This window comes from Trachemys scripta, chromosome 3, assembly GCF_013100865.1.
Source record: "Trachemys scripta elegans isolate TJP31775 chromosome 3, CAS_Tse_1.0, whole genome shotgun sequence".
NCBI classification, from domain to species: Eukaryota; Metazoa; Chordata; order Testudines; family Emydidae; genus Trachemys; species Trachemys scripta.
In genome coordinates this window covers 167,406,079-167,430,548 of record NC_048300.1, presented here as the reverse complement: position 1 = coordinate 167,430,548, position 24,470 = coordinate 167,406,079, and the positions used below count along the sequence as shown (strand labels likewise).

Genomic DNA, 24,470 nt, shown 5'->3' with positions numbered 1-24,470 from the left:
CTTTGATATATCTGGAGCAATGGAACAACTGGACAAAGCAAAGTCATACCTACAGCCTTACTGGTCAGATGAGGGATTTCAAAATGTTCTGAAGAGTGCACAGAAATTGGCAGAGGAACTTCACACTGAAGCTATTTTCCCACCTATAGTGAGGATGTGAGTGGTGATGAGATGCCTGATCTTCCAATTAAACTATATTTGGTTTGTGATACACTATAACCCCAGAGTCTTTTCTACAATACTCTTTCCTAGACAATCATTTCCCATTTGCATTTGCAAAATTGATTAGTCCTTCCTCAGTGCAGTACTTTGCACTTATCGTTATTGAATGTAAGCTTATTTATTTCAGAACATTTCTCCAGTTTGTCAAGATCATTTTGAACTCTAATCCTGTTCTCAGAAGTTCTTGCAACCCCTCCCAGCCTGGTATTGTCCACAAACCTCATAAAGGTACTCTCTATGTCATTATCCAAATCATTTATGAAGATATTGACTAGAACCAGACCTAGAACAGATCCTGAGGGACCCCACACAATATGCTCTCCTAGCTTGACAGTGAACCATTGATAATTACTCTCAGAGTACAGTTTTCCAACCAGTTATGCACCACCTTATAGTAGTTTCATCAAGGCTATATTTCCCAAGTTTGCTTATGAGAGGGTGATGTGAGACAGAATCAAAAGCCTTTCTAAAGTTCAGATATATAATATCTACTGCTTCCCTCCATCTACAAAGCTAGTTACCCTGTCAAAGAAGGATATTAAGTTGGTTTGTCATGATTTGTTTTTGACAAATCCATATTTACTGTTACTTATCACCTTATTATCTTCTAGGTGCTTACAAATTAATTATTGAACATTTGTGCCTTTATCTTTCAGGGTACCAAAGTTAAGCTGACTGGTCTATAATTCCCTGGGTTGTCCTTATTCCCCTTTTTATAGCAAGATACTATATTTGTCCTTTTCCTGTCCCCTGTCCTCCATGAGTTCTCAAGGACAATTGCTAATGATGGCTCAGAGTTCTCTTCAGCCAGTTCCTTAAGTAGTCTATGATGCATTCCATCAGGACCTGCCAACTTGAAGACATCTAACTTGTCTAAGTAACTCTTAATGTGTTCTTTCCCTATTTTAGCCTCAGATCCTCCCCACTTAGGTAGATGTTCACAATGCTAATTTTCTGATCACTGCTAACCTTTTTGGTGAAAACTGAAACAAAAACGGCATTTAACATTTTGGCCATTGCTGTGTTTTCTCTTATAAATATAAAGAGCAGACAGTAAGGCTGAGAACAGACCATGTGGCTTCCAACTGTGTGTTTTTCCCTCAGCCATAGAGAATTTGACTTTGGAGTCTCTTTGCCCCATAAATGGGACTTTACCAAGGATTTGGTAGAATAGGCAGCCCGATTCAGCTGAAATGTAGAATGATCTGAAAAATGTGGTACATCTTAGAGTGCTGCTGTTTATATTCTATGGAGTTAGCAATTATCACAGCCTATAGCTACATATGTATGTAAACACCACCACCTACAGCTAAATAGTTAAATTTGATCATGGGGGGACCACATATACCTAGAGAGGTTGTCTCATGGTTCAGTTCCCAACTGAGTCTTGATCTCATAATCTCTCTGTAGTAACTACAGCAATCATGGACACAAATTGTATCATTAGACCAGTATTTATCACTATATAAGTGTTTTGTCCTCAAAAAATAAAAATTTAATCCAACTAACTTCTTTTGTTCTTTAGTTATTGCTCAGGGCCGGCCCACAACATTTGGGCACCTGAGGCAGGGAGCTCAAATGACGCTCCCATGCCCCCTCACTTGGGCCAAAACTTTGAAAGGTCTCAATTCTGCCTTCTTCCTGTTCTACTCCTCTCATGGTACTCCTCTGTTACCTACCCCAATAAAGGAGAACTAGCAACTTAAAATGCCTTGTTCAAAAATTTTAAGTAACACTTAACTTTCAAATGCCTGAACAGCAAATGTGACTTTTCTTGTTTGCATAGTAAACACTGGCATTTTTATCTGTTTGAATAATCAAAGTGGTGCTTTCCGTGCCTTCTTGGTTGCAAAGATTTGGACTGCTTCCTGCTGAAGGTCCACAGTCTGGGCCAGCTCATGCTCTATTGAGATGGTTGCAAGGCCGACCAGCCTCTCCTGTGTCATTGTGGAGCATAGATGTGTTTTTATTAACTTCAGTTTGGAGAAGCTGTGTTCTCCATTGGCAACTGTTAGAGGAAGTGTTAAAAGTATGCACAGAGTACCAAAAGCATTTGGAAAGAGGGTGGTCATCTTATTTGTGTACATATATTCCAGAACAGCCTTTGAAGTTGATCCTGCTGAAATGTATCTTGAAAGGGCTTTCAGTTCATCACCTAAATCATTCACATTAATATCATGCAAGTCATCATATGTCAACACGGTCTCTAGTGCCCTGCCTTGCTGGTGTAGGTCTTCTTCAGGTATAGTGGGGGGGTTTTGGAATATCGTACAACATCCCAAATATACTGCTGTGTTCTTGAGCTGCATGAACCGTTCTTCAACTGACTGCATTGCACAGTCTAGCACCTGGTTAAAGAATTCAACTTTCAATTGTTGTTTGGGGTCTCTTATGGGATTATCCCATGCCTTGTAATCAAAATGTCTTCTTCTTTGGTGACTCTTGTATTCTTGAATGGGTGTTAAATATAACAATGGGATACAGTTGGGAAAAAAAGTGAACATCATTCTGGGATGTATTAGCAAGTTGTAAGCAAGAAACGAGAGGTAATTCTTCCGCTCTCCTCAACAATGATAAGGCCTCAACTAGAACAGTTGTCAGGAACAGTATCCCTGATGATGACACAGCACAACTTATTGCTGAGCTCTGTGACTTTATCCTCACACACAATTATTTCAAATTTGGTGACAATATATACCTCCAGACCAGTGGCACCGCTATGGGCACCCGCATGGCCCCACAATATGCCAACATTTTTATGGCTGACCTGGAACAACGCTTCCTCAGCTCTCGTCCACTCATGCCCCTTCTCTACCTACGCTATATTGATGACATCTTCATCATCTGGACCCATGGGAAGGAGACCCTGGAAGAATTTCACCATGATTTCAACAGCTTCCACCCCACCATCAACCTCAGCCTGGACCAATCTACACGGGAGGTCCACTTCCTAGACACCATCGTACAAATAAGCGATGGCCACATTAACACCACCCTATACCGAAAACCCACCAACCGCTATGCCTACCTTTATGCCTCCAGCTTCCACCCCGGTCACACCACACGATCCATCGTCTACAGCCAAGCACTGAGGTACAATCGCATCTGCTCCAACCACTCAGACAGAGACCAACACCTACAAGATCTTCACCAAGCATTCTCAAAACTACGATACCCACACAAGGAAATAAAGAAACAAATCAACAGAGCCAGACGTGTACCCAGAAGCCTCCTGCTACAAGACAGGCCCAGAAGAGAAACCAACAGAACTCCACTGGCCATCACCTACAGTCCTCAGCTTAAACCTCTCCAACGCATCATCAGTGATCTACAACCCATCCTGGACAATGATCCCTCACTTTCACAGACCTTGGGAGGCAGGCCAGTCTTCGCCCACAGACAACCTGCCAACCTTAAGCATATTCTCACCAGCAACCATGCACCGCACCATAACAACTCTAACTCAGGAACCAACCCATGCAACAAACCTCGATGCCAACTCTGCCCACATATCTACACCAGCAACACCATCACAGGACCTAACCAGATCAGCTACAACATCACCGGCTCATTCACCTGCAAGTCCACCAATGTTATATATGCCATCATATGCCAGCAATGCCCCTCTGCTATGTACATTGGCCAAACTGGACAGTCACTACGCAAGAGGATAAATGGACACAAGTCAGATATCAAGAATGGCAATATACAAAAACCTGTAGGAGAACACTTCAACCTCCCTGGCCACACAATAGCAGATGTAAAGGTAGCCATCTTACAGCAAAAAAACTTCAGGACCAGACTCCAAAGAGAAACTGCTGAGCTTCAGTTCATTTGCAAATTTGACACCATCAGATCAGGATTAAACAAAGACTGTGAATGGCTATCCAACTACAGAAGCAGTTTCTCCTCCCTTGGTGTTCACACCTCAACTGCTAGCAGAGCACCTCACCCTCCCTGATTGAACTAACCTCATTATTTCCATACTGATTTATACTTGCCTCTGGAGATTTCCATTACTTGCATCTGAAGAAGTGAGGTTCTTACCCACGAAAGCTTATGCTCCCAATACTTCTGTTAGTCTTAAAGGTGCCACAGGACCCTCTGTTGCTTTTTACAGATTCAGACTAACACGGCTACCCCTCTGATACGAGCCTCAACTAGAGTTCTGGGCACCACATTTTGGGAAAGATATGGACAAATTAGAGAAAGTTCAAAGAGGAGCAACAAAAAATATTAAAGTTCTAGATAACATGACCTACAGGGAAAGATTGATTAAAATGGGTTTGTTTAATCTGGAGAAGAGAAGACTAAGGAGGAACATGATAACAGTTTTCAAGTAAGTAAAAGTTGTTATAAAGACGAGAGTGATAAATTGTGCTTCTGATCTACAGAGGACAGGACAAGAAGTAATGAGGTTTAATTGCACCAAGGAAGATTTAGATTAGACATTAGGAAAAACTTACTAACTGTAAGGGTAGTTAAGCACTGGAACAAATTCCCTAGGCAGGTTGTGGGGTCTGTGCTGGACAGCTAAAGGTCCAGGGTTTGTACTGTGCTAATGATCCTTATTGCTACACATGAAAACAAAACAAAAAAGTTTTTCCAGCTCTCTTTTAAAAACTGGTTCACACAGTGAGAAATTAACCTAAAACAAGTTTTACTTTTAAAAACCATAATGAACTGCTAATTATGGCATGACACACACAAAACCCACAGGTGTTCCCCATTTGGATCATTTGTATATAAGAACATAAGAACAACCATACTGGGTCAGATCAAAGGTCCATCTAGCCCACTACCCTGCCTTCTGTCAGTGGCCAATGCCAGGTGTCCCAGAGGGAATGAACAGAACAGATAATCATCACGTGATCCATTCCCTGTCTCCCATTATTTTGTGGGCTGGTCAAAATAGTCTAGATTTGCCAGTCTAGTCTGAGTCAGAAGCAGAAACTGGCATTCAATTTCAATTACACAGTCAAATATAAATGGGCTCAACAGATCTTCATCTTCAGTATAATGCTAGGGTGGTCCCTGGGGAAAATGTGCAAAGCCTAACAAGGCTACTGCATTCTGAGTACATGTGGCTTAAGAAGTGAGCCCAAGAACTATGGGTAGGTCTATACTTACCTCCAGGTCCGGCGGTAAGCAATCGATCTTCTGGGATCGATCCTGGAAGTGCTCGATGTCGACGCCGGTACTCCTGCTCCGTGAGAGGAGTATGCGGAGTCGACGGGGGAGCCTGCCTGCCGCGTCTGGACCCACGGTAAGTTCGAACTAAGGTACTTTGACTTCAGCTACGTTATTCACGTAGCTGAAGTTGCGTATCTTAGTTCGAAGTGGGGGGTTAGTGTGGACCACGCCTATGTCTGGCTTCCCTGAATGTGGGAATAATGAAGAGGAAGCTAAGAGAAGTAGCTGAGATACTGAGAAGGAGAGTGCACATGCCTGTATACATGAGATAAAATGGAAGGGATCAAAATCCATGAACATTGGGGAGGATTCAATGATGATGTATCATGGTTTAGTAGTAAACAGAAATGGAGTAGGAATCATTGTATCAGAAACCTTACAAGATAAAGTAGTGGACATCCAAAGGAAGAGTGACTGGCTGACAAAACACTGGAGTAGTACCTAGCAGAGACCAACTATTTAATGTTATATATGGATATGTGCTGCAAGATGGTTGTACAACAGATGAGGAGAAATTCCAGATACCTCTGGACCAAGTGAAACGTGAAGTACTACAATCTGAATGCCTGATTTTCAGAATGGATCTCAATGGACATGACAACTGTCAAGGAAGCAGATGCTTTGAATCCAGAAAGAAACTGGTGCGGATATCAGATTTAGGCAGAGAAAATAGCTTGATTGTTGCCAAGACATATTTTGTACAGAGAGAGGAGCACTTAATTACATACAAGAGTGGTGCCAGTAGGTCCTAGATTCACTACTTCCTGACAAGAAGAAATCTAAAAAACATGAGAGACTGTAAAGTGACTCCAGTTGAGCAGATTGCGGAGCAACAGAGATTGCCTGTAATGGACTTCTGAATGAAAAGGCTGGAGATGGGACACTATATGGGCTGGGCTCTGAGTTACTACAGAGAATCCTTTCCCAGGTATCTGCCCGGTGAGTCTTGCCCACATACTTGGGGTCTAACTGATCACCATATTTGGGGTCAGGAAGGAATTTCCTCCCCCCAGTCAGATTGGCAGAGACCCTTGGGGTTTTTCGCCTTCCTCTGCAGCATGGGGCATGGGTCACTTGCAAGTTTAAACTTATGTAAATAGTGAATTCTCTGTAACTTGAAGTTTTTAAACCAGGATTTGAGGATTTCAGTAACTCAGCCAGAGTTTAGGGATCTATTTCAGGAGAGGGTGGGTGAGATTCTGTGGTCTGCAATGTGTAGGAGGTCAGACCAGATGGTCACTATGAGTCTGTGAGTCTATAAGGCTAATGGGGGACAACAGATGAGTTGTAGAACAATGGATAAAAAGGTAGAGGTTCATGGACAGGGAAATTAGTATCAGATTTAAGGATGAGGTTCTACAAAGGGTTGGACAATGACAAAACCAACCGTGATGACACCAGTGAGACCTGGGGGAAAACATGTTACAGAAATTGCAAAAACTGTCTGTGGCCAAACAAAAGGAGGGAAATTTCATGGCAAGGAGACATGGTGGTGGAGGCAGTAAAGAAGTAAAAGTTTAAGAAATAGCAGAAAGTAAGAATGGTGGAAAATTATGAGGAATACAACCTGCCAAAGAAAAAGATGAAAACAGCTGTTGCAGAAGCACATAAAGCCTTATATCCCAAACTGTGAAGGAGGGGGATAAAGGAATATACAGATTAGTCAAGACCAGGCAAAAAAGCATTGACGACTTGGGAGCTATGATTTGTGTCAAAGATAAAATGGAACAGTACAGATGGAAAATGGCAAAATCATTAGGAGATGGCACTGGTTTTAGGAGAAATTGCTCAATTAAGACAATCCAAGGAAACTATTGAGGGAAGTAAACTCAAGCAATAACCTCACAAGACCTATTATCATCACCTCCAAATTGGGAAAATCCCTGAGGTGTAGAGGAAGAGCACCTTCTTCTCTATCTTTAGGCAGAAAGGAGATGTGTCAGTATGTAATTACCAGCTCATCATGTTTATGAGTCACACAATAAGCTGGTTGGAAAGAATGATCAAATTATCACTAAAACTTGAGCACGAAGTAAGTGACAACCAATTTGGGTTTATGCCAGGAAGGTCAACACTAGATACTGTGTGTGCAGCCCAAATATTGCAGGATAAGTACAGGGAAAAACACAAGCAATTGCATTTAGGGTTTCTGAACAGATAGAAGGCATAGGCCAAAGTTCCTAGAGAATTGATGTAGCGGTGCCTGCAGTTGCATGATCTTCTGGAGACATAAGTTCAGACTATCATTGACACGTACGAGGGTAGCACAATAGTGAGAAGCAGCTTCAGCAACAATAAGCCATTCATTGTGAGGGTAGGTCTGCATCAAGGCCAGTCCTAAATCCATTTCTATTTGTGCTTGTAATGAACACCTTGACATAGGATATTGGGGAGAGATTCCATGGAGTATGTTTTTCGCTGATGACATTATAGTGTGCTGCAAAGATAAAGGCAAAGTGGAAAGAGATTTAGAACAATGGAAGATAGCATTAGAAGAAAATGGTTTACAAATCAGCCAACAAAAGATGGAATATGTGTGATGTTTCAATGAGAAGGACAATGAAAAACCAGTAACACTAGATGGTATAGAGTTAATGTCTGTGCAGCAATTTAAATACTTTGGTTCAGTGCTGAGCCATGATGAGACTGTCAGAAGTTGCAGATGTTAGAAGTTGCATGAAGAGCACTTAACCTAAATGGAGTGAGTTGATGGGAATTTTCTGTGACAAGAATATGCGAAATAAACTAAAGAACAAATTATTTAAGATCATGATTAGATCAGCCATGATGTGTGGATTGGAATGCTGTCCAATGAGGAAGAAAGAACACCTACTGCACACTGCCAAAATGAGAATGCTCAGGTGGACACTGGGTAAGACAAGAGTTAACAGGTTATGCGATGATATGGTATAAGACATGGTGCCGATGCCCCTGTCCTGGAAATGTTGAGGAAGTATTGACTGAGATGGTAGGTCATATAAGACGATGAAACACATAATATGTTGATCAGAGAGTCAAGATGTGGTAGTCATGGGACTAAGACCATGAGGAAAACCCAGAAAAAGGTGGTTCAGGACTCCAAAGGAGGACACTAAGAAGGTCGGTCTCATCTTGGAAAACACATTTGACAGGAACACTTGAAGACGAAGAACAAGAGCTGTCAACCCCAATTAACAGCACAAGGCAAAGATGAAGTAGTCATAGATAAATGGTCAAATTGTATTTATTTCTATATTTCCTCAGGTCTGCTAAGTGCCTTACAGATATATAATAGCCACCTTACCTGTAATAAGACCCTACAATCTAAATGTAGAGGAAACTGTTCCTTTACCTATAAAGCCCACCCTGGCTCATTCTTCTACTTCATATTGTACTACACCCACATGAAGCCATTGCAGGAGTTAGTAAGACAACATGGGCTGAAATACCATCAATATGCAGAAAACATATTATATATCTCCTCTACATCAAACACAAATAGCACCATCTCCCAGCTTTCTCAATGCCTAACTGCAGCACCTAGATGAACGGCAGGTGGAGGGTTGTAAGAGAGGGAAGCACTTTAAAAACCTGCTCTCAATAGTGGTGTATGCCATAGAAAGGGCATCTGCTCTTTAAGTGTTAATAATTTCACAGCCTGGGATCTTTTGGACTATTGGATACCCACTTTCCTTCTGCAACTGGACAGAACTTTATGCATATTGGACACAGACGTGGGCACAGCGATACACACATTCATGATCTCCATGTTGACTGCTAAGTTGCAACTCATCATGCCCAAGAAAGAAGCCACTCACTCTGAAAATGGCTCAACAATACAAATCACAACAGCTCACCTGCTCAGCAACATAAGTGCTGTGAACAAATCAAACAGTGACACTCATTGGATACATTCCAGTTCAAGGTCTCTGTCCTTTCATTCAAAACACTCAGCGGGCTTAGTCTAACTATGAGAGAATGTCTTTCCATGTCAGATCTCTCAAAAAGATATGTTTAACGATTCAGATCAGCAGCATTTGCATGGACCTTGTAAGGGACCATTCTTCCATCCATAAGTCTCTGTTGTATTGCCCATGTTCACAATATCATTGCATGTTATGACCTAGATGGTTTGTGGCATTTAAGATTCTATTCTCCCTATATAATTTAGCAAATCAATAAACTTTAATAAGAAAAGCAGATTAAAACTGTAGTATCCCAAAGTTGAGACAGTATTAACAAAGTTTGCAGGGCAAATGTAGTTTCCTTAGGCTCTTTCTTCCCTTAGAACCTTATAGAAGCTGTAGAAAAAATGACATTTAAAAGAATAAACAATTAAGTACAATATGTGATGGAATTTTGTTTCTTTTTCCTGGAGTATAAATTAATAGTATAATAGGAACTGAAAAACACATAACTTGAAATCAGGCAGAAAAAAGCAAGGTGAATTTCTGGCAATTCTTATAGGCAACTATAATTGTCTGTACACGTTGCTAGCAAGTGATAAACCCAGAAAAATAGATGTTTAAATTTCAATATCTTGGTAAGGAAGTAGATATTATTGTGCCTGTAGCACTATTCAAAAAAATAGTAAAAAAATGGAGATGCTGTCATAACAGATCTGATCAACCACAATCATACTGTGGTCACCCTTGTCCTGCCTATTCTTCCACCTTACTCTCATTAGTTTTTATTCATAATTAATCTATATTTTTTCTACATAGGTACTCACATGGACCTTCACCACAATGTATCGCCAGTACTGAAAAACATAAACTCTTTTTTTCCTCCCCTCCCAGTATGTGGTTGGGGGAAAAAAAGCTTGATTACAGTTTTTTTGTTTGTACTTGTTTAAGATTGTGTGCAGGTGAGTGAGTGAAAAAGTTATGGAGTGAAAAAGTCTGTTGATCAACAAAACATCAGGAAAATGGTGGGATGGTGGAATGGGCATTGAAATATAATACAAATAGGCTATTGACAACTCTGTTCATTTATTTACTAAAGATACCCATCATATCACGCTAGGCCCCCTAGAATATACACATGTTAAAATATTTAAAATATAAGGTCAAATTAACATAATATTAGCAGAAATGACATGGAAAAGAATTTCACCCATCAAAGAAAGGCCCAGACTCAACTGCAACTAATTCCTCAGAGAAATTCCCCACGTAAGCACATAGATGTTGCAGTGTGTCCAAAAACTTTAAAACAGCAACGGCTCTGTTAGACCAAGTGGAAAGTGAGTTGAGGGACATCCACTGAAAATTCCTTGCATGGAATCACCTGATATTTCAATCTTGTCATTGTCAGCTGAACTTCCTAGTTTATCGCAGCCACGTGAAAGCAGTATGAAGACGTAAGTGTTCTCTAAGGTATTCAGAGCTCAAACCATGAAGAGATTTACAAGGTAAAATCAGATTGCTCCTACATTGCCCTCACCTTTCTCCCTTACAGTATCAACACAACACAACTGCTGCCAAGATAGGAGAGGCCTTTTCCTTTCCCATGCACACAAAGTGCCTTTCACACCTACAGGTTTACCTATGATTTAACTAGGGCAATCTGTGGGATTTTCAACTTCTCCAACACAAAGGTGCCCACTTTACATCTGTGCTCCATCTTTTACAGTGACCATCAGTCCACTTCCAGATCAGTTTCAAAGTCCTGGTTCTTATCTTTAAGTCCCAAATGTTATCAAAGCTTCTCTCTCTCTCTCTCTCTCTCTGTATCCTACAATGGCAGCTCTGAAGAAAGCTGAGACTGAAGCTGAAGGTCCTCTGGATGAAATTACGGGATCTGCGGGCAGAGAATCCTGAGTGGAGGACACTCTGAATGTGGTATTAAATTTCATCAGAAATCCAGATGAGCCCAAATCTAAAGACTTTTAGATGGTGATGCAAGACCCAACTTTTTGGACAGGTTTTATCCCAGTAATCAGGTTTGACCATTGGCCTGTTAAACCCAGGGTTGTGAGTTTAATCCTTGAGGGTGCCATTTAGGGATCTGGGGCAAAAATCAGCACTTCGTCCTGCTAGTGAAGGCAGGGGGCTGGACTTGATGACCTTTAATTTTGGGGGGAGGGATAGCTCAGTGGTTTGAGCATTGGCCCACTAAACCCAGGGTTGTGAGTTCAATCCTTAAGGGGGGCATTTAAGGATCTGGGGCAAAAAAATTGGTCCTGCTAGTGAAGGCAGGGGACTGGAGGTGATGACCTTTCAAGGTCCCTTCCAGCTCTATGAAATAGGTATATCTCCATATATTATTATAATCATCAATCATGATAATGACTGACCATATTTCCTTCTAGAAGATAATCACTATTGGCTGGTTTAAGTCAAGAAATAGCCTGAAATGAGGAAGTTGAACAGAACTTAATTTAATTTAATATCCTTTGTGATAGAAGTAAGGCTTCCTAATTTATGTACAATATACTATTGAGACTGGCACATTAAAAATGCTTAGGTAGACAAGATACCATGCATTTGCAACTACATATTATATTTTATTGTGACCACAAATAGCATATAACTAATTAGTGCTAGGTGCCTTACTAATAGCTACTGTAGCATTTTACAGTTAGAACTGCAGCATTTCATGCCACTCAGTGACGTGAAAGGTATTCACAAGGTGATCATTTTGGCAGAGGCATATCTCAACAAACCAATCACAATGTGACATGTTTTTCACTTCACTGAGTGGTAGCCTATATATCACCTTGCACATTTTTATAAACAAGTCACATTCATGTACAATATTCTGGGACAATTACACAAGAGAAAACATTTCTAACTACTATTAGCAATTTTTATTGGATTATTCTTGGATGGCATTAACTGTACAAAACTTAAAAAAAAAAAACCTCAGCTGAGTCTGATAGATGTGAACACGATCTTCAATTAGCATAACTGTAAGGATAAATTCATCACCAAACCCCAACCTAAGATAAAAGTGTTATGTAACCCTGCCGAGGAGTTTTAGGATGGACAGAGGGGCTTTGCTGAGCATTGTTTTGAGTAAAGTGTGTGTGTGAAGGGAAAGAGGGAGAACAGAACAGAAACAGAATGGGGTTAGAGCAAAAAGGCAAGAAAGCCATGCAGCAGGCAGTGAGCTTGGTGTACGACTCTGGAAAAAAGCTAGAGTTTTCGGGGTCTGGTATTGGCTAAAGATGCTTCGAACTATAAGCCAAGAAACTATTATTTTGTTTCTGGTTCCTCTTCAGTTTGGAGAAGCAGGAACTTGTACATTCCTTGTGAACAAACAAGACTGCATGAATGAAAATACCAGGCTCCATTGCCAATTAATACCCCAGCTGGAACTTTCTGAGGGCTCTGAACTTTAGCCATTCGAGTGGAAAGGGGGCAAGAATGTGTGTGTGTGTTGTTGAAGTATAATCCATTTCCTGCTGTAGAGACTCTACAGGGAATCATAAATTCACATAATGTCCCCAAGTGTTAGATTTTATGTTTAGCTGAAAAGATGTGTAATACCAGAGGTAAACTCAGGCCTGGTCTACAAAAGAAAATTAGGTTGGTTTAACTACATTGGTCAGGGATGTGAAAAATCCTCACCCCTGAGCAGTGTTACTAAGTTGAGCTAAGTCCCCATGTAGACAGTGCTGCTGCCTCTCGGGGAGGTGGATAACACCAATGGGAGATCCCCTCCAATTAGCATAACTAGTGTCTATACTGAAGCACTGCAGCAGCGCCACTGTGCCATTTTAAATGAAGACAAGCCCTGAGAGTTCTCTATTGACTAAGTCTCTGAGGAGGCTGTCATGCATGCTTTATTCCAGGAACCCCCAATAAAGTATAAGAAACTTCTTGTGCTCATTAAATGTGGTATACCTACACTTGTTTCCAGAGGAACACAACATAACTACCCTTCCTTGCAAATCTACCACTTTGGGAACTTGTCCACATTCCACTATATACCTTTCCTTGCTAACTACTTCCTTATACAGCATATATGCATAGCCGTCCCATTATGCATAAAGAAAATGTTACCTGGTGATATGGAAGAGGACCTCTGCATGGCCAGAGTGCATGACAGAGCTAAAAGTTCTAAGAGAGTTAGCACTCAGACTGCACTGGGAAAAGAAAGTGTAGCATATGTGCAAGCACACATTTTTAGGTTCCAGGTTTACCTGGAAAAGTTTACCGTGAAGGAAGTGACTTTCAAGTGCTGTCCCAGCCTGTCCTGCTCTTGAACAAATAATGGAGAGATTCTGGGGAAATGAGTGATGTAGTATACTCTCTTTTCAAAGTGCTCTCAGTGGGAACAGAACACTTTCTTCAGTTAATAACCTAACTAACCTTCTCTCTGGTGGTGAAATGCTGCATTCTCAGTATTTATATGCCAGTCCCTATTCTCCTTGCAGTGTTACTGTCAGGGCTGGATCCCCACTTTGAACTTTAGGGTACAAATGTAGGGGCCTGCATGAAAACTTCTAAGCTTAACTACCAGCTTAGCTCTGGTTCGGCTGCCACCATTTCAATGGATTCCCTTCCTGGGAAGCCTTGAAAAACCTTCACCAAATCCCTGGTGAAAACAAATCCAAAACCCCTTGGGTTTTAAAACAAGGAGAAATTAACCATTCCCCTCCTTCCTCCCACCAACTCCTGGTGAATCAAGATCCAAAACCCCCTTGGATCTAAAACAAGGAAAAATCAATCAGGTTCTTAAAAAGAAGGTTTTTAATTAAAGAAAAAGGTAAAAATCATCTCTGTAAAATCAGTATGGAAATTAACCTTACAGGGTAATCAAACTTAAAGAGCTCAGAGGACTCCCCTCTAGTCTCAGGTTCAAAGTACAGCAAACAAAGATAAACACTCTAGTAAAAGGTACATTTACAAGTTGAGAAAACAAAGGAAAACTAACACGCCTTGCCTGGCTATTTACTTACAAGTTTGAAATAGGAAAGACTTGTTTAGAAAGATGTGGAGAACCTGGATTGATGTCTGGTCCCTCTCAGTCCCGAGAGCGAACACACTCTCAAACAAAGAACACAAACAAAAGCCTTCCCCCCCCAAGATTTGAAAGTATCTTGTCCCCTTATTGGTCCTTTAGGTCAGATGCCAGCCAGGTTACCTGAGCTTCTTAACCCTTTACAGGGAAAAGGATTTTGGAGTCTCTGGCCAGGAGGGATTTATAGTACTGTACACAGGACAGCTATTACCCTTCCCTTTATAGTTATGACAGTTACACTTACTAGAGTAGTAGAGTTGGAAAGGAACCTATGGTGGAATAAAATATTATTTTACACACACACAAATATTGTTTCATTCTTTACATATGTCTTATTTGAAAGAATATCTCACATTCTGATAACCTCATATTTTGATTATTTGGGAACACATACACATATATCGTTGGAAGCAAAATAGATATAGAAGTACTTACATTTGTACTGTGATCACTTCCACTAATGCAGATGACATCTTGCTTTTGAATTGTTAGTACCTCTTTTGTAAGTTTCAATTGGATGTCATAGGCATTCTCAGACCCTTCATCATATAACAATGCAATACCTGTTTTAGTCTGTGGAAACAAAGTACAAAAATACAAATAAAACAGTTTAAGTACAGGAGCATTTTATGTTGATAAATAATAAAAGGTCTTTTCATTTCAGTAGCTTTTGCACAAAAATGTACATTGATTAAAATAGTAAGTGGAAAATCAGCTTGCTTTCTGAGGTTTTAAATTGATTCAAATGTTCATTCAAGGGCTGGATCTTCATTCATACAAAGGCCTATTTACACTTATCTAGCAGCGTAAATGAACCTTCAAGTGGGTGTAAGTGTAATTCATTCCCACTTTAAGACCTCTTTCCACTGCCAGGAGAAGTGGGTTCAGTGGAGTGTTCTGTTTTGGAAAGATTTTTTGTTTGTTTGCTTGCTTTAAATATACATGCTGCCATGTGTTTTATTTAGAGAAGGCCAGGTTTAAAGAAACGAACATTGCACTTCGAGTGGACAGTGGTGAGGTTTGTGATGGTCTTTCATTCCTGGGGGAGTTCACTCCAGAGTCTCAGACTGGCCTCAGACTGATTCTCAAGGAAGTTCAGTCTCTGGCACAGACCAGCTTTACCTTTACTGTCCAGAGTTCCATTGTGCAGAGGATTAACATTTTACATCCCAATTTCATATAGAGACAAACACATATTATATATTTCAATTTGTGAAAGTCAAACTAGATGTCTACTTCTGAAGTTACAAAGACTTAAATGTTATGTATCACAGTGAATTGAAGTACACTGTCATCAGAATACTAAATGGTAAGCTACACTGAATAATTGAGATATGCTGGTTTAACTACTAAAAGCCATCAAAATATAGCTGGAGCCAAAATAAAAAGTATTTTTCCAAGTTTTTTGTATAAGATTGTGTGCAGAATACATTACATAAGATAAAAAGCAATGTGACATAATGCCACCTGAAATGTCTAAATACATTAACAACAGAAAAATTAACATTTCCACATTTTGGTCCTCCCATGTGTCTCCAGTGTGAGAGATTTGGTTTAATAATGTTTGCAGAATTAGGACCAAAATATCTAGTTGGTAATGTTAATGGTTCAGAACATTTTCAGAAGATAATGAGCTTTAGACAAATGATTCTATTTGCATTCTATATAGCAGAGAAAAACCAAAACATCTATTTTCAAAGCAGAAATTAGTGATTGTATTTGAGTTACAACATTTATCAGTCTAGAAATTATTAATTTGCCCTTCATAGTGGTAACAAAATGCTGTGATTGTTTTTATTCCTACTATACCAAACAGTTGATATATACATATTCACACTGTCTGATAGATGCTGGTGCAGTAGAACATCTGTACTATTCACAAGGGAAAACATTTTCATGTCCAACATGAGTCATATTTTCCCTGATTTACAAGTCTTCTTAAGTCCATGATTTGGCATTTTGATTTTTTTTTTCTTTGAATGATTTAGGTGCTAGCACAATTAAGGATCCCATCACAACTGTGGAAAATGAGATTAATTAATTAGTGCTCTATTGACTTCACAGGAGCAGATTGTAAACATCATATTGGAGGCTGGTAGATTTTAAAGCCAAATGAGAGCAACTATAATCATGTAGTCTGACCTCTTGCATAAAACAGACTATAGCATTTAATTTAATGATTCCTTTAGTGGAGGAAATGTAAAGTAATGCACATTGGAAAAAATAACCCTGACTATACATACAATATGATGGGGGCTAATTTAGCTACAACAAGTCAGGAAAAAGATCTTGGAGTCATCGTGGATAGTTCTCTGAAAATGTCCACGCAGTGTGCAGAGGCGGTCAAAAAAGCAAACAGGATGTTAGGAATCATTAAAAAGGGGATAGAGAATAAGACTGAGAATATATTATTGCCCTTATATAAATCAATGGTACGCCCTCATCTCGAATACTGTATACAGATGTGGTCTCCTCATCTCAAAAAAGATATACTGGCACTAGAAAAGGTTCAGAAAAGGGCAACTAAAATGATTAAGGGTTTGGATCGGGTCCCATATGAGGAGAGATTAAAGAGGCTAGGACCCTTCAGCTTGGAAAAGAGGAGACTAACGGGGGGATATGATAGAGGTATATAAAATCATGAGTGATGTGGAGAAAGTGGATAAGGAAAAGTTATTTACTTATTCCCATAATACAAGAACTAGGGGTCATCAAATGAAATTAATAGGCAGGAGGTTTAAAACAAGTAAAAGGAAGTTCTTCTTCACGCAGCGCACAGTCAACTTGTGGAACTCCTTACCTGAGGAGGTTGTGAAGGCTAGGACTATAACAGAGTTTAAAAGAGAACTGGATAAATTCATGGTGGTTAAGTCCATTAATGGCTATTAGCCAGGACGGGTAAGGAATGGTGTCCCTGGCCTCTGTCTGTTAGAGGGTGGAGATGGATGGCAGGAGAGAGATCACTTGATCATTGCCTGTTAGGTTCACTCCCTCTGGGGCACCTGACATTGGCCACTGTCGGTAGACAGGATACTGGGCTAGATGGACCTTTGGTCTGACCTGGTACGGCCTTTCTTATGTTCTTAGGAAATCATTGTACCCTGAAATGTAATGGACAATATCAAGCCCAATAATTTGTGATCCAATTTGAGCATTTCCTTTAAAAAGACAGTGTTAAATTTCACATGCTTTTTCTTATCTGATTTTTGTGTTTTATATTATATTAAAGAGAAGTAAGCCCTCGGCATTCAATGCACATTCCTCAAAAGTTTTATAACAAACTGAAGGTACATCAAATTTGGGACTTACATTTTTTGATAATATTTTAATTTCTGTACCATTAAGGAGGATGTTCTTTGGTGATGGTTGATGAAGGATTAGGCCTGGCCTACAATAGAAAATTAAGTTGGTTTAACTACACCACTCAGGACAAACCTAAGTCCCTGTGTAGACAGCGGTAGGTCAACAGAAGAATTGTTCCATCAACCTAGCCACCACCTCTCATTGGCATGGATTACCCTATGCCAATGGGAGAACCCCTTCCGTTGGCATAGGTAGCGTCTACACTGAAGCGCTACAACGGCACATCTGCAGCAGCACAGCTGTGCCACTATAGTGTTTAAATTGTAGACAAGCCCTCAGTGTCCATTAGGAAGGTCTGAAAGAAGTGCAACTCTGTCTGAGAAGGATGTAATAGTTCTTTCACTTCCTAACATTCCAAAGTTTTCAGTACCTTGATATTATCAATACTGATCAGATGATTTACTAATTTTTTTTTTGTAAGTGACTGTACAGGCATTACTGGTAAATAAAACGGATGTCCTATGCAATAGCAGATACATCTCTACCCCGATATAACGTTGTCCTCAGGAGCCAAAAAATCGTACCGCATTGTAGGTGAAACCGTGTTATATTGAACTTGCTTTGATCCGCTGGAGTGCACAGCCCCCCCCCCCCGGAGCACTGCTTTACCGCGTTATATCCGAATTCGTGTTATATTGGGTCGCGTTATATCGGGGTAGAGGTGTATTTTTAAAATGTGGAAGAATACCTTTGTAAAATCGCCTTACTCAAATTCAATTTTATTCATAAAATATCCTCTTATTGTTATATTTGACCCTGATACCCATCATTGCTACTACTTGCACAGAGACTCCATGAGAGAACAGAACTCTTTAGAACACCCTACATAAGCTCAAAGGAGCACATAATGGTGGCTAGAAATTGTTACATGTGTTTTATAGTAATCCAGTAAATATAACCCAAATTTCTATTTGTAATAGCTTATTTGGTAATGAATGGAATGTGTGGAGTAACTGATTGAATTCCTTAGCATTTTTCATCACACCGTTTCAACTGAAAATCTGAATGGAGCTCCTCTCTTTCTATTAGGACCCATTACTCACCACATTTTCCATCCAGCTCTTGATGTGATCTAAGGTGACATGCAGCAATATCTTATTTGCTTTCCAAATCAATAAGATTAATCTAGATTTCTTTCAGCCCTTCAAGTTTGCCATTTTAGATCATTATAAATGGTTGTGTATCAGAGTTCAGGCATTCACCTGTTCACTCAGTGTGTTAATAGATGCCATAAGTAAAATAATTCTATATGCACCAGTCAGGATTTTGTTAGGACAAAGTGCCTTTTTGAATTAGCTCATTTTAATAGGGACTTAGTCTTTGCATGTATGGGCGTATACTCCATGATAGCTATCCTAACGTTCATTGCATTTTTAATGTAAAAACAAATCTCTATTCAGAGTAGTACAGCCACCTCAGCAGCTAGCTCCAGAAAGGTCTGAGGCTCCTAGGCTATGAAGGAGAGGTTTCAGAGGGAGATGTATCTCCTCAACAATGATAACAATGATGAATTAGGCATCATGGGATAGATTTTCAAAAGTATTCAGGTGTCTAAAGATACAGCTAAATGCTTAATGGAATTTCAAAACGCTTCGATGTCTGACTTCCATTGAAACCAAGTAAGTGCCTATGTACTTTTGAAAATCCCACCAGCTGCCTATGTAACCCAAAGACTTCCTGGGTGTGGTGCTCTGTCCCCTCTACTGTCACCAAGACTACTTAGAGATTAATGAGTCTGTGCTGCAGCCTTAGCTAAGGGCCACATGTCTTTTAGCTCATGTAGTAGAGGCTCATGCACTAAGCTCCAGAGGTCCCAGGTTTGATCCCAATGATGACGGGGGTCTGTCAGCGTTACAAGTGGGGGCTTGTCTGGGATTTCAACTGGGAAGTCTCCGAACCTCTGGACGTGCTTCCTCAACTATGGGAAGTATGTAATCTACACACCTCTTGGGTGTGGTGCACTGTCCCCTCTAGTGGCACCAAGACCACTTAGAGATAGCTGAGGCTGCAGAACAGACTCATTCAAGTGCCATATGCCTTTTACCTAATGCACTAAGCTCCTGAGGTCCCAGCAGGGCTGGTTCCATGCACCAGCCGACCAAGCACGTGCTTGAGGCGGCACCTCATAAGGGGCGGCCAATGTTGGAGTGGCGGGGGGCGCTTGTGGTGTTTTTGTTTTTGTTTGCGGGGCTGCGCTCAAGGGGTTTTTTTTTTGTTTCAATAGCGTGGCGCTGGGGGGAGGTGGGAGTATGGGCGGCGCGGCACGGCACGGCACAGTGCTCTGGGGGTTTGGGCGGCCCAGCGCGGTGCTCCGGGGGGGCGGGGATTTGGGTGGGCCAGCCCGGTGCGGCGCGGCACTCGGAGGGGGACGGGGGTTTTGGCAGCCTGGCGCGGCGCTCCGGGGGTTTGGGCAGCCTGGCGTGGCGCTCGGGGTTGGGCAGCCCGGTGAGGCGCTCCGAGGGTTTGGACGGCCCGGTGAGGCGCTTGGGGGAGGTGGGGGTTTGGGTGGCCCAACGAGGCACTCGGGTGGGGACAGGGGCTTCGGCGGCCCAGCGCGGCGCTCGGGGGGCTTCGGCAGCCCGGCACTCCAGGGGGCTCGGCGGCCTGGCGCAGCAATCGGGGGTGGGGGGGTTCAGTAGCCCGGCACGGCGCTGAGGGGTGTCAGTGGCGTGGCACTCAGGGGTGGGGAGGGGTGTTATGGCGCGGCGGCACTCTTCTTTTTTGCCTGGGGCAGCAAAAAAGTTAGAGCCAGCCCTGGGTCCCAGGTTCGATCCTGCCCGCTGACTACCAAGGTCTGTCAGTGTTACACCTAGTTGCCTCTTTAGGTGCTTTTGAACATCTAACTGGGTGACTGCTTATATTGGGTATGGTCCAAAATTATCCCCTCCTGGAGTTTTCCAGTTACCCTTTTTGACCCAAGTGGTGTGTCAAAATCTGGGGACCTACAGATTGTTTCCATTAGGAGAAATTGATGATAGAGTCACGTGTTTTTCTGGTGCAATCCTGTTTAGTTACAAAGAACATACAAAGCCATTTTCCTGAATACAGGAGGAACCAAAACAACAGTTTGCTCATAGCACTAATCCACTTTCAGACAGCACTTAGGTCAATGTAAGGCAGCTTATGTCGAACTAACTCTCTAAGGCCTGGTCTACACTACGGGTTTAGGTCGACTTTAGCAGCGTTAAACCGAATTAAGCCTGGACACGTCCACACAACGAGGCCCTTTCTTTCGACTTAAAGGGCCCTTTAAACCGGTTTCTTTACTCCACCTCCGACGAGGGGATTAGCGATAAAACCGGCCTTTGCGGGTCGGAATTGGGGTAGCGTGGACGGAATTCGATGTTATTGGCCTCCGGGAGCTATCCCACAGTGCTTCATTGTGACCGCTCTGGACAGCGCTCTCAACTCAGATGCACTGACCAGGTAGACAGGAAAAGACCCGCGAAGGTTTGAATTTCATTTCCTGTTTGCCCAGCGTGGAGAGCACAGGTGACCACGCAGAGCTCATCAGCACAGGTAACCGTCATGGAGTCCTCCCAGGATCGCAAAAGAGCTCCAGCATGGACCGAACGGGAGGTACGAGATCTGCTCGCCATATGGGGAGATGAAGCAGTGATAGCTGAACTCCGTAGCAGTAAAAGAAATGGAAAAGTATTAGAAAAGATCTCCAAGGCCATGAAGGACCGAGGCCATAACAGGAACACACAGCAGTGCCGCGTGAAAATTAAGGAGCTACGGCAAGCCTACCACAAAGCCAGAGAAGCAAACGGAAGGTCCGGGGCAGAGCCGCAAACTTGCCGCTACTACGCGGAGCTGCATGCGATCCTAGGGGGTGCAGCCACCACTACCCCAACCGTGTGCTATGACTCTCTCACTGGAGAAACACACAGGGAAGACGGTTCGGGGAACGAGGAAGATGACGATGGAGGTACTGTAGGTAGCTCACAGCAGCAAGGAAGCGGAGAAACCGGTTTCCCCAACAGCCAGGATATGTTTGTGACCCTGGACCTGGAACCAGTAACCCCCGAACTCACCCAAGACCCTCAGGGCACACAGGAGACCTCTGGTGAGTGTAACTTTGTAAATATTTGTAAACATTACAAAAAAAAAGCAAGCAAGTCTGTTAACGTGTATGGGGATGGAGCGGAAATCCTCCAGGGACATCTCCAGAAAGCTCTCCTGGTTGAAATGGGGTGATTTTATTAAGGGGGACATTCAGAGGCGCCCGTTCCTGCTCTTCTGACCAGAAATGTTCCCCGCTGTTAACCACGCGGTGGGGGGGAGGGGTGAAGTGATCATCCCAGAGAATCGTGTGTGTGTGTGGTGGGGGGGGTGGTTTACTTGTGTTTGTGCCGCATGTTAACCGGGAAACCGCAGCCCCCTCCTTTTACATTGAAACCCCATTTTAAATGGACAACCCAATTCATCCTTGATATGGGAAATGCGCTGCTGTTTGCAACCTTTCCCGCATGTTAAGAAGGTTAAAAAAGCCAAAACACTGTGGCCTACGATGGCTGCCTGCAAGCCGAAATATGCGACCTTGTAATGAAAGAGTGTACCCATTGTTCCCTAAAATGTGTCTTTTTTAACCACCTCTCCCTTCTCCTCCACCAGCTGCAAATGTTTCTCCTTCGCAGAGGCTCGTGAACATTAGAAAGAGAAAACGTAAGACGAGGGACGAGATGTTCACGGAGCTGCAGATGTCCGCCCAGGCTGATAGAGCACAGCAGAATGCGTGGAGGCAGTCAATGTCGTAGATGAGAAAAGCCCAATATGAACGAGAGGAGAGGTGGCGGGCTGAATCGCGGGAAGAACAGAGCAAGTGGCGGGCTGAAGACGATAGGTGGCGTCAGCTTGCAGACAGACGGCAAGAGGCAATGCTCCGTCTGCTGGAGCATCAAAGTGATATGCTCGAGCGTATGGTTGAGTTGCAGGAAAGGCAGCAGGAGCAGAGACCGCCGCTACAGCCCCTGTGTAACCAACAGCCCTCCTCCCCAAGTTCCATAGCCTCCTCACCCAGACGCCCAAGAACACGGTGGGGGGGCCTCCGTCCACCCAGTCACTCCACCCCAGATGATCGCCCAAGCATCAGAAGGCTGGCCTTCAATAAGAGTTAAAGTTTTAAAATGCAGTGTGTCCTTTTCCATCCCTCCTCCCCCACCCATCCCAGCTACCTTGGCAATTATCCCCCTACCTCTGTAAGGAACTAATAAAGAATGCATGAATGTGAAAAAACAATGACTTTATTGCCTCTGCAAACGGGAGGGGAGGGGAGGGTGGGGTGGGGTGGTTGGTTTACAGGGAAGTAGAGTGAACCGGGTCGGGGGGGGGGTTGGAGGGTTCATCAAGGAGAAACAAACAGAAGTTTCACACAGTAGCCTGGCCAGTCACAAAACTCGTTTTCAAAGCTTCTCTGATGCGCACCGTGCCCTGCTGTGCTCCTCTAACCGCCCTGGTGTCTGGCTGCGCATAATCAGCGGCCAGGCGAGTTGCCTCAACCTCCCACCCCGCCATAAAGGTCTCCCCCTTACTCTCACAGATATTGTGGAGCGCACAGCAAGCAGCAATAACAATGGGGATATTCTTTTCGCTGAGGTCTGAGCGAGTCAGTAAGCTGCGCCAGCGCGCTTTTAAACATCCAAATGCACATTCCACCACCATTCGGCACTTGCTCAGCCTGTAGTTGAACAGGTCCTGACTACTGTCCAGGCTGCCTGTGTATGGCTTCATGAGCCATGGCATTAAGGGGTAGGCTGGGTCCCCAAGGATCACGATAGGCATTTCAACATCCCCAATGGTCACTTTCTGGTCCGGGAAGAAAGTCCCTTCCTCCAGCTTTCGAAACAGAGCAGAGTTCCTGAAGACGTGAGCATCATGTACCTTTCCCGGCCATCCCACGTTGATGTTGGTGAAACGTCCCTTGTGATCCACCAGGGCTTGCAGCAGCATTGAAAAGTACCCCTTGCGGTTTACGTAGTCGGTGGCTTGGTGCTCCGGTGACAAGATAGGGATATGGGTTCCGTCTATGGCCCCGCCACAGTTTGGGAATCCCATTTCAGCAAAACCATCCACTATTGACTGCATGTTGCCCAGAGTCACTACCCTTGCTATCACCAGGTCTTTCATTGCCTGGCAAATTGGATCACAGCAACCCCCACCGTAGATTTGCCCACTCCAAATTGATTCCCGACTGACCGGTAGCTGTCTGGCGTTGCAAGCTTCCACAGGGCTATCGCCACTTGCTTCTCAACTGTGAGGGCTGCTCTCATCTTGGTATCCTGGCGTTTCAGGGCAGGGGAAAGCAAGTCACAAAGTTCCATGAAAGTGCCCTTACGCATGCGAAAGTTTCGCAGCCACTGGGAATCGTCCCATACCTGCAGCACGATGCGATCCCACCAGTCTGTGCTTGTTTCCCGGGCCCAGAATCAGCGTTCCACGGTATCAACCTGCCCCAGTGACACCATGATTTCCACATTGCTGGGGCCTGTGCCTTGTGAGAGGTCTATGTCCATGTCAATTTCCTCATCACTCTCGTCGCCGCGCTGCAATCGCCTCCTCGCCTGGTCCGGGTTTCGCCTTGGCATGTTCTGGCTCTGCATATACTCCAGGACAATGCGCGTGGTGTTCATAGTGCTCATAATTGCCGCGGTGATCTGAGCGGGCTCCATGATCCCAGTGCTAGCTATGGCGCCTGGTCAGAAAAAAGGCGCGAAAGTAGTATCTGATGGACCAGGAGAAGGAGG

General features: G+C 43.0%; 1 protein-coding gene across 1 annotated transcript in view; it reads right to left on the bottom strand.

The window, feature by feature from the left end:
* Window positions 1-15,504, bottom strand: part of SNTG2 (syntrophin gamma 2) — a 247,329-nt gene extending 231,825 nt beyond the window's left edge. The window contains exons 1-2 of the mRNA XM_034766904.1: window positions 15,484-15,504; window positions 14,797-14,934 (exon numbers count right to left, since the gene is read on the bottom strand). Coding sequence (XP_034622795.1) covers window positions 14,797-14,934; window positions 15,484-15,504 — 159 coding nt within the window. The remainder of the gene's footprint in view (window positions 1-14,796; window positions 14,935-15,483) is intronic.
* Between the last annotated feature and the right edge of the window lie 8,966 nt (window positions 15,505-24,470).